Below are 18,608 nucleotides of genomic sequence, written 5' to 3'. Positions count from 1 at the left end.
TTTGCTTCCTAACAAAGTACAGGCCTCAAGATAGCAAATCAAACCTAGAAAATACCATTTTCTATCCAGGAGTCCTCAGTTTCCTTGAGGTTAAGAGAGATTCAACTCCTGGGAACATTTCAATTATTACAACTGGGTAAGACTCTTATCCATGTAAATGATTCCTGATATTTCTGTGCTTTCTATCAAAAATTTAAAAATCCATTTTGGATATGGATTAAAAGAAATTTAAGAGTGTTATTAACCAATTGCAGTGTATGGGCTGTATCTGGATTTTGATTGGAATAAACAAAAAAAACTGGAGGACAACTGAAAATATTTGAACATTGGCTTAATATTTGATGATACTAAGGAATTATATTTCATTTTATTTGTACTAATGATGTGATGTTAAAGAGCCCTTTAGTACATACTGAAATATTTATGGATGAATGATACAATACTTTTAATGTAATAATAAATATTATTTATAACAATATTTATTTAATAGCAACATTAATTTAATAATTAATATTATTTATAATAATCCAAGGTGGATAGGGGAAGAGAAGTGGGGCAGGAGTAAGATTGGGTGAATGAATGAGTGGTTGAAAGATTGGCTATAAAGTGATCATTGTTAAAGCTGGGTGTTTAATTTACCAGTTACTAGATTTTTGTACATCGTTGACATCTGCCATAAAAATATCAATTTCTACATATCTACTCTCTATAACAGCAGTTATGATAGAGTAACAAAATAGAGACTATTCTCTAAAGACAGCCATCTGGCTTTTTAAGTATCTACATGGTCAGATTTTTTACTATATAAGTGTATATAAATAATGCAAGACAACCTGCATTATTCAGATATAGATTTCATTACTTTGTCTTCCCTCAACACTGTAAGTTTCTATGTCCAGTAAGTTTCCATGCCATCTCCAGGAAGATGGCCTGGTTTCTTGGTTGCCAAGAAATCTACTAATGTCTGGAAACATGGCTGAAGCCTGGAGCTAGCGTACAGGGGAGGTGTGGTATGATTGAGAATTCAAATGAGACCACATTGTAAACGAATTGGAAGGGATACTCCACTACTACAAAGCAAGCACATTCAATTTATGCTTTCGACATGAGCACCTCCAAGTAGGTTGAGTGATTCACACTAGGTAATTTTGTGATGTTAATAATCTTGATACAGATACAAAGTAAGAACTTGTTGAAACTGATGGCTTAAATGGTTCTTGGCTTTCATTTGAACGCTTGCTTTTTTCTTTAATTACAATATTCAAAAAAAAGAGAAAGAAAAAGTCTGTATTCCTTGAATTTTACATAGAGGTGTTATATAGATAATTTGCTCTGTTTACTCTTCAGAAACAATGTTATCAAATCCTCAATACATCAAGTAAGTTAATTAGCATGAATTTTTCATTAATGGACTGCTAAAAAGAGTAAATATAAAAAGTCTTTAATCTCCCCTCTTCATCCTTCACCCAGCCTCATACTCAAAACAGCTATCATTTCTCTATTAAAGTGGAAATATATTTATGTAAGCTATGTTTAGTGCTTTGATAAGAACAGAACTCTGAAACTACTAGAATCCTGATGTCTGCTAATCTTGTTAGGGAAGATCTTTTAATTTCAACAGAGTTCACCTCAAGCAGACTTTATAAGCAGAGCATTCCAAAAGCCAGTCTTGTCTAGAAAACAAGCCAGTAGCCACTCCGAGCTACTAGCACGCCACGACCCCCCAATGCCAGTTATGACAACCAAAAATGTCTCCAGACATTACCAGATATACCCTGGAGGGAAAAATTAGGACTGGTAGAGAACCACTGGTTCATAGCAACAAACTTTCAAACATGGACTAATTAACCATGGATCCTTCCAATCCAAGCAACTGGGTTTTCTAAAATACAAATATGATAAAACTACTCTACAGCTTGGCTGGATACCTTGCTCACAGATTCCCAGCAGGCTCCCCAGGTGAGTAAAGAAGGTCACTTCCTGGCGGGGGCAAGAGCTTCAGCATATGTTGGGAGCCTCGGGAAGAGGAGTTGGCCCAATGTAACAGGTATTGCAGGCCTATCTGATGGAAAGTGTTGGCTTGGCTCAGCTTCTGGCCCAGAGCGGCTACTAAAAGTTCAACCTGGAGATTCTTTATAAAAAGGACACAGCAAAGCAAGCCTTATAAAGTCCTCATGAACAATCTTTATTCTTGCTGAGCTTATGTAAATAATTAGGCCAGGGTTGTTAAGAATGGACTCGTTCCACCAATGCATTAGTCTCGATTTGGCTATCTTTGATAATGGAGGTTTTTTAGAGAGAAAAACTATGTTTTAGCAGTGCACTACTGTAAATATTATTCTAGTTCTGAGTGTCTTTGAATATTTGTTGTTGGATCTGAGGCTTGTTAGTCTGTGAGGATGATATTTAAAAATGGGGATCAGCCCCTATTAAAGTTTCAGGTATCTCTCTGGAGTTACGTGGACCGACTCAGAAAAAACCCTCAACCTGGTGAGGTGATCCAGATCCAGTTGATCAGCTTGAACTGATCTTCAAAAAGACTCTTGACTCCAGAGATCTCCAGCCCTGCTCCAGCCACACCCTGGAAGCTGGCTGGTCTAGCACGGCAGAAACCTGAGGAATCATCGGTCCAGTAAAATAAACTGTCCTTTCTCTTTGCCATTGGACTGGCAAACGTGACCCCAGAAAGCTGAGGAAACAGCAAAAAGTTCCTGATTACGCTAACCTTCCTCTTATAGATAAGATGTTCTACTGGTATTAACTGCTTCTAAGGGGAGCCTACGCCTCTACCGCCAGACTCTAATGGGGGGTCCTCAAGCGGCCGCTAGATGGCCCACCAGTTTGGCTAAGGTTAGTAATGTAGAAAGAACCATGGAAGTGTGTTGCACTTATACGCCCAAGGATCCTGAGAAATGAGGAAACAAATTGGCTGTCATTCTTCCTTTTGTAAACCAGGCAGTGCCAGATACTAGAGACCCTAAAAGAGACCCTTACCAAATTAACCATGGAGACTGGCAGAAATTGGGTAGTTCTCCTTTCCTATGCCCTTTGCAGGGTAAGAAATTCCCCTTACACCAAGGAGGGCTATGCCAGGTTTTAGGGGAACAATGTTATTTCTATGCCAATAGCTCAGGAAGTGTACAGGATAGTCTAGGTGTGGTTCGCGGCCACCACAAGAGAGGACAAGATCTAGGAGCCAAAACCAAAATTGGTATACTTTTAACATCTGGCTCTTGTATCATTAATAAGATCATAAGTGTTTGTCAAAGAGCATGTAAGTGTTATTTAGTTAATGGTCTTAAGAACATGTAGCCTTAAACCAGAACAATGGTAACTCTACTGACCCAGGATTGGGTCAGTTACAAGACAGAGGGGGAAATGTAAGGACCGCAGGTTTGAGACAATAGAAGGGCACACATTGCCCAAGGCAAGAGGGACCACCCTTGTAATGCCCTTAACATTCCTAAGGGCAGGCCTAGAAATAGAAACTATAGGTAATCAGTTATTGCTTAAGGCTAGTTACACCCTATGTGAGGGTCCTGGGTCCTGGGTCTACTCTGTGATTGGTTAACACTCTAAATGTTGTTATTGGATAAACCTGCTGTCAATAATATTGTATAATAATAATAGGATCACTGTACCTATGACACAATTTCCTGTACCTCCCCCTTCCCAAACTCATAAAAGCCCTGCCCCACCTTTGTTCGGGGCTCTCAGCACGGATCCACTGCCTTGGTGAAGGCTGTGAGACCGAACTTAGAGCCGGCGAGCCTAAGCCGTAATAATAAATGCCCTTTGCTTTCACATGTGTGACTCGGTCTCCCTGGCGGTTTCTGGTTTTGGGGGTGATATTGAAATCTTGGGCATTACAGGTGTTACACAGAAACCAACTTGACAATTAACTATAAAAGAAAAAAATGAAGTCTTAAAAAATAAGTTATTTTTTACTCCTATTTTCAGAGTTTTTATTGTTCACAAATATTGATTTTATAACATTTTCTACCTCTATTGAGATGTTTTGTTTTTCCCCTTTATCCTGGTGAATTGCAGTGATTGATTTTTACATGTTAAATCAACCTTGAATTAACTGGGATAAAGCCCACTTCATCATGATGTAATATTCTTTTTTATATGTTCTGAAAGGACACAGATCTAAGCCAAACTGATGCTATGACAGGCTTTAAGTTTCCCCTACGAACTAAAAGGCTAAGTTTCAGTTTCCCTGAAACTATCAGGCAGTTAACATATTGCCTACGGCAGGAGAGACCAATATCCAATCAGGAAAGTCCAGCTACCACTCTCCACATACCTAAGGGTAAGGCCTGCAGATAGAAACTTTAGATAAGACCCTGTTGCCTAATGTTAAAGTTAACCCATTAATTGTCATACAAGACCCTGGGCTCGCTCTGTAATTGGTTGATTTTAAAGGTACTCTAAAGATTGTAATTAGATGCCGCCAAAAGTAACAAACGCTCTAAACAATGTATGTGGTTAAAATTGCTGCCAATACTGCTGTACACTTATGATTGGATCACTGTACCTGTGTCACAATTTCCTGTAACTCCCCCTTCTCAAACCCCATAAAAACCCTGCTCAGCCCTTTTTCGGGGCTCTCAGCACGGATCCACTGCGTTGGTGGTCTGTGAGCTCGAGCTTAAGCAGTAATAAAACTGCCCTTTTGCAAACAAACAAACAAACAAACAAACAAAAAACCCTTCAGTGGCTCCCCACAGCACTCAGTGAGCCCAAGCTTAAGCAGTAATAAAACCGCCGCTTTTGAAAAAAAAAAAAAAACAACCCCTTCAGTGGCTCCCCACAGCACTCAGGGTAAGGTAACTGCTTAGCCTGGTACTTAAGACCCTTTGTTTGGTCTCCACTTCATCTCTCCACACACCCCCACTTACACTCTCTAGCCTAGCCACATTGACCTACCTGGTCAACTGCACTATTGCGCTATACCTTCCCCACCTGCAAGCCTTCTCCACACTCTTTCCTCTATGAGCAAGTATCCTCCACTCCAGTTTTCATCTTGATGTGACTTAGTCTTCAGATTCTCTTCTTTGAGATACCCTCTATCATATCATTACAATGGGGGTTGGTGCCCTTACGTACCCCTGTAACATCCTGAACTATACGTTATACCATGGCATTATTCACTACGTTGTAATTGTCTCTTCTCTTGTGTGTCTTTGCTTGATGGGGGAACGGTACCTTATCTTGATATTCCCCTTGCCTAGTACAATTCCAAGCATACACTTAGTATAAAATTACTCTTTACTGAATGAAAATAAAAAAAGAGTAATAGGTATATAGAGGGCAACTAAAACTTTGGATAAGGATGCATCCAGGGAGACTGTAGAAAAAAAAGGAAATTGAAAGGAAGAACCCTGAAGAATACTGACATTTAAAGATGAGAAAGAAGAGCTCAAAAGAGACCACGAAAAGGTACCAGCGTAGGAGAAAAACAGTAAGTGTTGTGTCACAAAAACCCAGGAAAGCAACAATGTGTGCCTATGTCTTAGCATCCAGCACAACGCCTGGCATATAACTGATGCCATAATTGCCTTAATTTGTTGAACTTAAATAAAGGAAATAATATTTTAATCATGATGTTGTGAGAGTGTTAAATGTCACAGAGAAGTCAAACGAAACAACGACTAAATTTCATCTAGTGGTGCACTTGGTGGCAATAATTTTAATAGTGTGTAGGTGGAAATCAGGTGAAAAAGAACTAAATGCGGGAGGTTACAGGGGGATGAGCAAGTGAGCCAGCTAAACAGCTTTCTGGACACCGAAGCACACTTGGAGGGGAATGTGGGGAACATACTTTATAACGAGAGATGAACAAGTTTTAATGCATGAATGCAAGAGATGAGCAGGAAAAGAGATTGAAAATATGAAAAGGGAAATGACATGAGGATTATGCGCCCCCTCCAAGGCAGGACAGTTAGTCTCAGATACAATGAAGCCTATTTCTTCCAGTGGGGGGAAATGTTTGAAGGCAGAAGACATGAAATTAAGGCAGTATCTTCTTGATGGCTTCATTTTCTGTATGAAGGTGCTATTAGCTGCTAAGAGTGAAAGGAAAGGTAGTCAAGGAGAGGGATTAAGAAGAAAAGAGATGATCTAAATTAACTGCTGTAGACAGAGGACTTGACATGAGAAACACACAAATCATGTTAGCCAGCAATAAGGAGCTAGGGTTGTTTTGGTGGCATGGGTTTCTGTGATTCCTCAGGAAAGCTCAATAGGTAGTTTGGAGGGGAAGATGGGAGGCAGTTGAATTGATCAGAGGTGACTTTGATCTCAAGTGGGTGCTGAGAGGATAAGAGCAGAGAGGAATGGCAAGAAAGCAGTTAAAGGGTGAGCAAGGGTGTAGGCCCTGTAGGGAAGGAAATTAAGACTAGGGACCAGTGAAGGGGAGCCAGAGAACCAGAGGGCCTGGCAGTCTCAATCAGGTCAGAGCGGAGGAATAGAAAAGTAAATGATCCAGAAAGAAAGGTGGAGACATGTGATATGTTTAATTTTTAAATGTTTAAATTTAAAATTTATCTGGAAGAAAAAAGAATACTCAGGAAAACTCCTCCAAAAATATTAATAATCACAAGCTTCTACTAATTGGATCAACAGAGTGCTGGTTCAAAACCAGATCCCAGGAATACATCTAAGTTGAAGTGGGAATCTGAGAGCTGATCCAAGGGGAATTTCAAACCAGTGAAGAAACAAAACTGTTTAATAAAAGAGGTTAGCGGCTGGCTAGCCATTTGGAAAGGGATAGAAATGGATCCAGATCTCTCCCTTTACACCAGTATAAATTCCAAAAAAATCCAAACTAATTAAAGCATATAATAAAGACTTTATAGCTGTAGCAATTTCAGGTAGAGAAAAGATTCAGTGGTAGATGAGCAGGTGAAATGAGAGAAAACAAAGTTCACTGTCATGGAGAAGAATCTCTCAGCCTAGGATTACTGCATCAAGTGTCTACTAAGTCCCAAAGATGCCATGACCAACAAAGGGACCCTGCTCAAAAATAAATAATCAAAAATGACTGTCTCTGTTTTGAAATGCACCATGCTTCTAAAAGTCAGAAATCCCAAACCCAAACCACTAAGTCCTGCCTCAGTTGGATACTTGAGGTTGGATCACCTCCGGCAGTGTCCACATGCACTTTGGGGTTTAAAACATGCTGGTACTGCAGGGATTTCCTCTTCAGATTCTGAATGACTAAGTCCTTAATTACTGTCATGGCTAATTTAAATTTTTATGTAGATAATCTTTAAGCTAATCTGATCAATATCCTTAACTTGCGGACTTCCACTTATCAAAGTTGCCCATCGAGTTACTTTTACCTCCTACATTCAGTTTGGTATCATGATTTCAATGTAATAATACTTCTCTTGGCATTAAGGAATTGATAGCAGTGATACTGATACATCCCTGGTTCCCATCAACTTGGTTTTGGTTTGTTATTTTAATTATACAACATTTATCTGATTCCTTATTAGAGAATCCTTAAACCTAGTAACTTTGTTCCCAACCCTCAACAGACCCTTACCTCTTCTTGCTCTTCTTCATCATACTCCTCTTGTTCTGCAGCATCATCATCCTCATCGTCATCACCTTCTTTACTTTTCTCTTTGCTTCCTTCTTTCTCTTCATTTTCCTCATCTGACTTTTCACCATCACCTCTCTTTTCCAATTCCTGGTATAAATACACTTCATCAATTAAAAATATTTTTAATTTTTTTTTTGAAAGAAAGAGAGAGGGAGGGAAGGGACAGAGGGAGAGAGGACAGAGGTCCCAAGCGGGCTCTGTACCGACAGGGTGACAGCAGCAAGCCCGATGTGGGGCTTGAACTCACAACCGTGAGATCAGGACCTGAGCTGAAGTCGGACACTCAACCAACTGAGCCACCTAGGTGCCCCTGAACTTAATTAATTTAAATGGAAACCACTAGCCTTTAACCTCCCTGCTTAGCTCAAGAGAACATAGTGACCTATTACCTAATTCTAATCCTACAGGCCACCACCTAGGAAACTGTGAGTTCACTGAAGAAAGGAGGAACTCTGTCTTGTCGTTACACTAGTATTTCCTTTGGTTTTGTTACTTCATAACTGGGTCCCAGGTATTGCTGAGGAATCAGTTCTAACGTACAATGCTTTATTTTTATGATTTCTATCCTACCTCTTTCTAAAATATTGAGTTGACTCAGTTTATGGAGAGAAACTTTCAGAATGTTATTTTCTTGTCTTTCCAACATGAAAGGAGAAAAGAGGATATAATGATAACATTTCAAAATGCCTGTTTAATTTATTTATTTTGAGGGAGAAGGAGCAGAGAGAGAGGGAGAGAGACTTCTAAGCAGGCTCCGCACCAGTAGCACAGAGCCCAATACAGGGCTTGAACTCACAAACTGTGAGATCATGACCTGAGCCAAAATCAAGAGTCAAATGCTTAACTGAGTGAGCCACCCAGGCATCCCCTATTTATTTTTAAAGTAAGCTTTACTCTCAACCTGGAGCTTGAACTCAGGACCCTGAGATCAAGAGTTGCATGCTCTGGGGCGCCTGGGTGGCTCAGTCGGTTGAGCGTCCGACTTTGGCTCAGGTCATGATCTCATGGATTATGGGTTTGTGCCCCGTGTTGGGCTCTGTGCTGACTGCTAGCTCAGAGCCTGAAGCCTGCTTCAGATTCTGGCCCCTCCCCTGTTCACGCTCTGTGTCTCTCTGTCTCTCAAAAATTAAAAAATGAAAGAAAAAAAAGAGTTGCATGCTCTACCAACTGAGCTAGCCAGGTGTCCCCAAGATTTAGTTTACAAGAGAGATCATTTAAAACAAAATTAGGTCATCTTGGTGTAAATTATCCTGTTTGCAGATTATCTACGTCATTATCTCTGTTCTCTCTCATTGTTTACTTCCTATCTCCAGGAATTTTTACTTCACAATACTGGTTGAAGAGAAAGAGGTTAAAACTCAAATTACTGCAAAAACAAACAAACAACAACAACGAAGAAAAACCCACCTCAAACCACTGTCAACATTAGCATTTATTTATAAGCAAATCTGACAGTGGAGGCAAGAAATGCTGTTAGAAAAACTTGACTGCTTGATGGTTTCACTTACCCACTCTGTTAAAATCATAAGCTACATTCTCATAATACAAAAATATAACTTTACAATTACATTACATCTTTATATTTCTATGACTGCCAACAATTTTTCCGTTTGATAAAAAATGACCTGTTTTTAACACTGTCACTATCCAATCATGAAATTGCTCTATGCTTAATTTGCATGAGTGACAGAGTTTCATGAGTTTTCTAAGGGGCAGATACAACAATAATTATCAGTTAAGGCACAGGATCACTTTAGCCTAAGATATGACTATTCATAAACAATAACCAGAACATTAATTAATAAATCTGCAAATGCTCCATCCTATTATATTTGCTTTGTCAATTATATATAGAAAAAATACACATTTTATATTTGGAGTGCCTACAATTTAGCTATTGCTTTGTTGGTTCTTAAACATTTATTTTTAAATTTCCTTTAATTACATTCAAGTTTGAATTTAAGGAAATCAAAGGCAATAAAAACACTACATTAGATTCCGTTTCTAACGAAAATTAAAATTCTACCTTTCCTACCTCTGTCCACTCAGGCAGGTCAAATTAAACAAGTAATAGACATAAGATGATTTATCTTCACACTGACTCATGTTGCCTTATATGAGTTATTACTACAAAATAATGTAAGTTTCCAATGGACAACCTCTTTGGAAAACTGCAAATAAGCAAAACAGTGTTTACAGATCTTTTGAAATGTCTGTAAATACATACACACATACTCATATATAATGATGCTATGTTGATATTAACATATGATGGAGTTTTTTTCTTTTCTACTTAAATCAAATCGCAATAAAGAGGCCCACAACCCATGAGTATTGTGTAGTTAAAAGGAAATTGTGCTGCTATATTTACTTAACTCTGTGAAAGGCATATACTATATCTGGAAAATCCTGTTATTAACTATTATTTTACTTTAGCAATATACTTATTTAAGCCAATTATGGAAAATATTTTTAAAATACAGAATTCATTCAGTGCTGTGTAAAACTAGCCAGTCTTTATTTCCATTACTGCCATCTCAAATATCTTTAAATAAATAACAACTTTATTTCTACAATGTAGATCTAAATCAAACCCATAAAATACTTAAATTGGTGAATGATAGCAGATAAATGAGATAAAAAAAAATGATCTCAGAGCCACACACATTTTCTCACTACTTTAATCTTTTTGTGTTAAGCTACTAGTTTTGGTGTATCTGCCTCCATTTTCTCCTCTGTGAGATTTAACTATTTACCCCTACTACCTTACAGATTTGTTGTAAGAATAATGTGATTAACACAACATGAAAACACTTTGCAAACAGTTAACTTATAGAGTTAAATAATATGCAGACACCCTAGAGAGAGACTTTCCCTGTAAGTCAGAGACAAGCTCAAATATTAGTTTACTGTTGTCTGATTATTCACACATTAATTATGAGATCTGACTGCATGTTACTCTTTCTCCATCCACAGAGCTTTTTTTTATTTATTTATTTTGAGAGAGAGAGAGAGAGAGAGAGAGAGAGAGAGAGCATGAGCATGGGAGAGGCAGAGAAAGAGGGGGAAAGAATCTCAAGCAGGCTCCATGCTGTCAGTGCAGAGCCCCATGTGGGGCTCAATCCAACCAACTGTGAGAGCATGACCTGATCTGAAATCAAGAGTCAGAAGCTTAACTGACTGAGCCACCCAGGTGCCTCCACAGAAGTTTTATTATAATAAAATTTGCAATTACTTTTGCTAAGAAAATGGAATAATAATAGAGTCATCCAGAACCTAATTTGCTTTTAAATGAGAGTTAATAAAGCTAACTCCTTTAGATCTCTAGATTTAAAACTCTAATTTTGACAATGTCCAAAATGAAAAAGGTGGTTAAATGTAGAAAACAGGGAAAACACATTTTGTTCTGATGAGACTACATTCAGATCGATCTTCCTTAGAGCACATGTCATCTTAGCACTTCCTTCCAGGGAGCTTTGAGAACAGTCAGAATCTGTGTTTAATCAATACAAGTTGGCTAGTTCTGCACCCTCATCCATCATCTACCACAGTTAAACCTGACAGTTACCACTTTTCCTTCAATATCCTCCTCGCTTTATTTTCAGACTTATTTCCCCCAGCTCAAGTACTAGTCAAAAAATAAAATAACAAAAACAAGTTTCTGTTACCACATAGCTATGCCAACTTGACCAAACAAGTACAAGTTTTGTTTCCTTATTTTTTAATGTTTATTTTAATTTAGAGAGAGAGGGGGAGAGAGAGCGGAGCACATGCCTGTGTGCATGCCAGTGGGGGAGGAGCAGAGAGAGATGGGGACAGAGGACCTGAAGGAGGCTCCGTGCTGCCAGGAGAGAGCCTGATGTGAGGCTCGAACTCAGAAACTGTGAAATCAACACATGAGCTGAAGTTAGACGCTTAACCAACTAAGCCACCCAGGTGCCCCGACCAGTGAAAGTTTTAAAGCCTTGATTTCCTTATCTGTAAGTAATGAAAAATAATATCCATATCTCTTTGTTGCTAAGAAGTCTTAAGGACATAATGTATGTAAATAGCTCATCAAAGAGCCTGGGATATGTAATATATCCTCAATAAGTGAGAGCTGCTGCCATTATCAGCATCATCATTATGACCAACAATGCAAGGTAATACATGCATGGCGAGTGGGAATAAATTGGTATAACCTCCATTGAGAGTGGTCTGTCAATATTTATCCCTATTTTCTAATACACGTAACAACTGACCCAAGAAATCCACTTCAAGAAATTGACTTTACGTATGTATAATGACATACTTAATATGAATTCACTACAGCACTGTTTATAATAGCAAAACACTAGATGAAACATTAAGTCCATCAATCGGTTCATTGGTTCATAAATATGGTTCATTCTTATAGGGGAGCCAAAAAAGGAGGAAAAAAAGCAGTAGGCAAGTCTATATAAATTCACATAGAACCATCTCCAATTGATTATAAGTGATAAAATAAAAATGTAGAAGAGTGTAATATGCTAACTTTTGTCATTAAAAAGAAAAAAAATCTGTATTTTGTTATGCATAAAATATTTCTCAAAGATCTGCTAGAAACAGGTAATACTGACTGTCTATAAGGGGGGAACTGGATGGTTAGGGGCAAGGATGGGAGGGGAAATTCTCAGTTTATTAACTTTTTGGATATTTTATCTTTTTTATTTTTGAAATATTAAAAACAATGAAGATATAAAAGTTCCATAAGATGTGCTTTTCTCTCAAAGCACTCAATATGAGACAGAAAAAGAGGTAGTAAAAAAGTACATAAATAATAATAGAGGAAAAAATGAGAGGTTTTAAAAAGAAATACATTTCAGGGGGTGCCTGGTTGGTTCAGTCGGTTAAGCGTCTAAGTCTGGATATTGGCTCAGGTCCTGACCTTGAAGTTGTGAGGCAAAAGCCCTGGGTCTGTCTCTGCACTGAGCATGGAGCCTGCTTGAGATTCTCTCTCTCTCCTCTGACTGTCTATAAGGGGGGAACTGGATGGTTCCCCTTCCCTTTTTGTGCACACTCTCTCTCTCTCTCTTTTCGCTCTCAAAATAAATAAACTTAAAAAATAATATCAAAACATTTAAAAAAATAAATACATTTTAGGTTTGTAACTCTTTTTGTGTTTCTTTCCCATATGTAATTCCAATGCCAGGGGAAAATAAGAACACACAGACATTCAAGGGGGAAACGCGAATACATGGAAAAGGAAGTAGGAGACAGAAGGTAAGTTGACAGGGAAGTGGTAATGAAGGACAGGATGGAGCCTCCTTAGCTCCCAGCCAACAATGTTCACATCTTTTTAGTTACCCTGTGTACTGGGCTTGGTTGTGCCAAATCCATATATGATTAACAAGTGGGAGAAGGTGTAAAGACTGAAGCAGGCGAAGGAGGCATGACACTTTGACAGCTTGTTCTAACAGTAAGAAGAAAACCTTACCTCGATTTTTTTCAATACATCTGCAGTATTAGTGAGTGAAGCGCCTTTGCCTGTAGTTTTTGCCTTTTGGGGTTTGGGGCCTGCTGAAGTAAAGCCACCGTTAACACATATTTCTATAACAGCAACTGTGTATTATGTCTCATATGCTGTTGAGCACAGTGATATGTCATTGGGCAGTCACCTAATTTGCACACTGAACTGATTTTCTTAAAGAATAACAAAATCGATCCGCACGCCTCACCAATTTTCCACGATCAGGAGTCAACGATAATCACTTAATAGGATGTTTTCTAAGACTGTAACCAGATATCTTTTCACTAGTACTGAAAATCTGTTCTGGCAATTAATGTTATTAAGGCCAAAACTGCTGCTGCAAACGTTACTTCAGGAAGAAGCACCAGAGGACCAGTGAAAGACTCTGACAAACATATCACCTGCATTGGCTTCTTGGTCACTGATTGGTGTATTTTAAGTAGGGCAATTTGACCAGGTTTGGAAAATAAAAAACAAGTGCAGAATAAATATGCAGAATAAATAAATAAATAACCATTTGTTAATGGTTAAGGAAATAGAAAGGGGATATATTCATGCAACATAAGCATTATCTTTGGCATGAAGATGAAAATGGCTACCCTGAATACACCCATTATATGAACCTGAAAACTCAGAACAGTATAAATGTTTTAATGGCACTGGGGTAATTTTAAGCCATATAAAAAACACTGCATTTTGAAGTTATTGTAAAACAGCAGGGAACAGAGAATTATTCAGTCACCAAGTCATTATGATATGCAGCAAAATTGTCCCATTGTGACTGACAGTATTATAGTCCTTTCCCCAAATCAAGCTAAATACCTAGAAATTACTTGGCAACAGAGGAAAATATAGCTCAGAAAGATGTAATTTTGTTAAAGATTAACTAACTTATAAAAAAAGAAATTTCTAGATTGTGGTAGTTGACCCACAACTGATGGAATTACAACTTACTATGTTATATGCCAAATTGCCCTTCAGGGAGTCACTGAACTCAGAACCCCAAACATATTTATGTGAAGGTTTGCTAAAAAAAAAAAAAAAAAAAAAAAAAAAAAAGTAACACTTAGGTTTAATCATGGGTAACCTTTTCTTTTCCCCTTGAGGGTAAAGACTGATTTGAGCTGCAGCACATAAAATAAAGTATCATATATCAACTAGATTTCAATATACATTATGATATCGATCTCTGAAAACATTAGCTAAGAATGTAGTTTCCTCACATCATAAAGTCTTCTTCTCTAAGAATCTTTTGTTGAATTATTTAAATTTCATAACACATTAAGTCTGTTTAATGGGTATTATAGAACATGGACAGGTAAATGAACTTATTAAAAACTACTTATTTCTTAACCAAGAAAGTCAGTTGCCAAAAAGTAACTAAGCATGTTTTGCTAGTGATTTATCAAACTGTTTTTACATAATCACTGATTCTTTTACGTATAACTAGGAGAGAAGTGTCAAATTTCCAAAATTTGTTAAGACTGTTTTAGTCCTAAAACATTAACATGCATTTTTTCCCATTTTTGCCCAAATACATGCATATATTTGAATTTTTGTTTATTTTTTTCAATATCTGCCAATAGTTGGTTCTTCAAGAAACAAACTTCTTCAGCCTTTGGCCTTTGGGTACTATTTACTTTCAGGTAAATCAGTGGAGGTCGTTTTAACCAAAAGAAGAGTGTATAAGCTTATCAGGAATAAAACACAAAAATTATACAATATGCAAAAAAAAAAAAAAGCTCCAAACGCAAACTTTTATGGTTGTTGTGTTGTTTTTTAACAAATGGAAATTCTGACACACTGGAAGTTTTAACTAATCATCAATGTATATATAAAGTTCTAGGGATGAGCAGTCAGTGGGATGTATTTGAAAACATTAATATTTCCAATTCAGATACATTCTTTTTGGCTCTTTAAAGTCTGCTACAAATTTATGATCCACTAAGACATGATCAGTATCATTAATGCACATGTTATTATACTGTAAAAATAATATATTTGTCCATTAAAAGCCAAAAGTGCACAAAACAGCAGAAAAAACTATTATATCTCAACATAAAATATTTTGGGTTTTTAATATAATGTTTTGTATTCAATCAAATGAAATATTCTTATATAGTGTAGCTTTGATATGAAACAAAATAGATACATGTGTCAGAATTTACCAAATCATGTTTGGTGATCACCTTTTATATACAACACCAAAGCTACGATCTCTGAAAGGAATAACTGGCATGGTGGACTTCATGAAAATTAAAACATTCTGCTCTGCAAAAGATAATGTCAAGAAAACAGGAAACCACAGACTGGGAAAAAATATTTGCAAAAGACATATCTGATAAAGAGCTGTGTGAAATAATGGAAAAAATATATATTAGTCTCTCTTCCTGGTTCCTGGCACAGAATTCCTAAAACCCTTATAATTTCCTAAGTGATAAGAACACTAGGAGTGCCTTTTGTTCTAATATTTAGTCTTTGACTCTGGTTCCTCGCAGAGTTCCTGAATCCCTTGGAATTTACTGCATGATAGGAGTGTATCTTTTGTTCTAAGGAGGCAACTCTTGGGGGGCTCCTAGACAGCTTCCGGATGGAAGCTGGTCACAAGACAGATCAAACCATGATTACAAGCCTGGAATTTTCAGCCCCTTTCCCCATTCCCCTGGAGCAGAAAGGGACCTGCGATTGAGTTAATGATTGATCAGTGAGAAATCTGGGGAACCTACTACTAGTAATTGGCTTTTGAAGTGGGGAGTAAGTCTTGTGGGACTAGACCCTAATTCCAGTTGATGCTGGAATTGAACTAAATTGTAAGACAGCCAGCTGGTGTTGCAGAGAACTGCTTGGTGTGGGAAAAAAATTCCACACATCTGGTGTCAGAAATGTTGTGAATATAGTAGTGGTATGAGAGTAAAGGAGATACAGCAGGAGAAAGCTTTTCCTACAGACTGTTACCCAAGATATACAAAGAACCCCTAAAACTTCACAATAAGAACACACAGACACACACCCACACAAAACATTAAAAAATGGGCCATAGACATCTTACCAAACAAGATACACAAATGCCAAGAAAGCATATAGAAAGATGCCCGCCATCATACGTCACCAGGGAAATGCAAATTAAAATAGAAGATACTAACTGTATACCTATTAGAATGGCCAAAATCCAGAACACTACCACCAAATACTAGCCAAGATATATAAAATCAGGAACTGTCGTTGGTTGCTGGTGGGAATGCAAAATGGCAGAGCAATTTTGGAAGACAGTTTGGTGGTTTTCTACAAAACTAAGTATACTCTTACCATACAATCCAGCAATCAGGCTCCTTGATGTTTACTCAAAGGAGATGAAAAATTATGTCCATGTTAATAGTAGGTGTTTATAGCAGCTTTATTCATAACTGCCAAATCTTAGAAGCAATCAAGACGCTCTTTAGTAAGTAAATGGATACATAAACTGTGGCACATCCAGACAATGCAACAGTACTACGTGCTAACAAAAAATGAGGTGCGTAGTCATGAAAGGTCATGGAAGAACTTATATGCCTATTACTAAGTAAAAGAAGCCAATTTGAAAAGGCTATGTACTGAATGCTTCCAACTATATGACATTTTGGAAAAAGCAAAGCTCTGGAGACAGTAAAAAGACCTGTGGCTGCCAGTGGGAACGAGGAGGAAGAAATGAATTGGCAGAGCACAGAGAATTCTTCGGCAGTGGAAGTCCTCTGTATGATACTACAGTGGTGGACACACATCGCCATACATTTGCCTATACCCACAGAATGCACAGTACCAAGAGTGAATCCTAACGTAAACTATGGACTCTGTGTAATAATGATATGTCAAGGTAGGATCAGTGATTGTAACCAATGTATCACTCTGCTTGGGGATGTTAAAAATGGGGGAGGCTATGCATGTGTGGGGGCAAGAAGGATAAAGGAAATCTGCACTTATTTGCTCAATTTTGCTGTGAATCTAAAACTGTGCTAAAAAATGAAGTCTATTTAAAAAGCAAAATGCAAAATACCAGGCCTGAAAAAAAGAGAGGGTTAAGGGGGAAAAATCTCTTCCCTTAGTTGCTAACTCCATTGGTATTAACCTCTCTGGCTACTTCCCCTTTTCTCTCTTTATTTTTTTTATAAAATTTTCAAATGTTTATTATTTTCAATTTTCTTCTAATGTTTATTTAGAATTTACTTTTGAGAAAAACAGACAGACAGACAGAGACAGAGGCAGAGAAGAAGCAGGGGAGGGACAGAGAGAGCTTCAGTGCAGAGCCAGATATGGGGCTTGAACTCACGAACTGTGAGATCATGACCTGACCCGAAGTCAGACACTTAACTGTCTGAGCCATCCAGGTGCCCCTATGTTTATTTATTTTTGAGAGAGATAGTGAGAGAGAGGAGAAAGGGGGAGAGAGAGAGAGCCAGCAGGAGAGGGGCAGAGGGAGAGGCAGATTTGAAGCAGGCTCCAGGCTTTGAGCTGATGTGGGACTCAAACCCACAGACTGATATCATGAGCTGAGTTGAAGTCAGACACTTAACTGACTGAGCCACCCGTGCGCCCCTCTTTTTTTTTTAATGTTTAGTTTTGAGAGAGACAGAGAATCCCAAGCAGGCTCTGTGCTATCAGCGCAGAGTGATATGGGGCTTGAACTCAAGAACCATGAGATCATGACCTGACCAGAAATTAAGAGCTTGACATTTAACTGACTGAGCCACCCAGGCACCTCTTCTCTTTATATCCAAATTTTCCAAACACTCATCTATGCTAGCTGTCCCTTTTTCCTAAATTCCCATTTATTGTTTAATACATTCCAACCTGAATTCCATGCTCATAAATCTTTTGAAAAGCTCTCCCTGAAGGCAATGATCAATAAGACAAAAATTCTTTACATTTTCCAATCTTTATCTTACTTGACCTCAAAGCAACTTTGTTTAACCTCCTTTATACTTCTTGCCATACTCTTGCTTCTGTGACTCCACTCTCCTCTGGTACTCCTCTCTCCCCTCCCACCCATTTCTTTCCATCTCCTTTCTTTGCGGATTCAATCTCCTCTACCAGCCCATTAAATTTTGGCATTCCTCCAAGCTTAGGCTTAGGCCCTCATTTCTTCTAATTCCCTAATTTCAGCCTAGACAATCTTACCCTTCCTCACAGTTTCAATTATAGTACCTATGCTGATCCGTGTCAACTCCATTTTGAAGTCCGCCCCCCTGTATCCAACAACATGCTCAACATTTCTATTTGTGTTTTTCAAAGAAACCTTAAACATCACCTCTAAACTGTAACTCATGATTTTTACCCACAAACCTCATGTTTCTCTAATGTTCTTCCCCCAACCCCATCTTAGTAAACTTACTCATCCGGCAATCTGGGCTCCAAATCAATTTCCTCAAAGAAACTTCCCTGACCTCCCAATGAGGACAGTGTGCTTTTGGTTAATGTTTTCACTCCATTTGACTGTAAGCCCCATTAGGGCAAGGATTATTCCTACTTTGT

The 18,608-nt window shown here is 38.0% G+C and overlaps 1 protein-coding gene across 4 annotated transcripts in view; it reads right to left on the bottom strand.

Annotated features, from left to right (window-relative positions):
• Positions 1-18,608, bottom strand: part of POLR3G (RNA polymerase III subunit G) — a 46,039-nt gene that overhangs the window by 2,077 nt on the left and 25,354 nt on the right. For 3 of the 4 annotated variants that reach the window (XM_029942592.1, XM_029942594.1, XM_029942593.1), the window contains 2 exons: positions 13,071-13,153; positions 7,556-7,702 (listed from right to left, as the gene is read on the bottom strand). In XM_029942592.1, coding sequence (XP_029798452.1) covers positions 7,556-7,702; positions 13,071-13,153 — 230 coding nt within the window. The remainder of the gene's footprint in view (positions 1-7,555; positions 7,703-13,070; positions 13,154-18,608) is intronic. The other variant, XM_029942595.1, reaches the window with a different exon arrangement.

Source organism: Suricata suricatta, chromosome 6 (assembly GCF_006229205.1).
Source record: "Suricata suricatta isolate VVHF042 chromosome 6, meerkat_22Aug2017_6uvM2_HiC, whole genome shotgun sequence".
In the NCBI taxonomy this organism is placed as follows: Eukaryota; Metazoa; Chordata; class Mammalia; order Carnivora; family Herpestidae; genus Suricata; species Suricata suricatta.
This window is presented reverse-complemented; position numbering and strand designations above follow the sequence as displayed.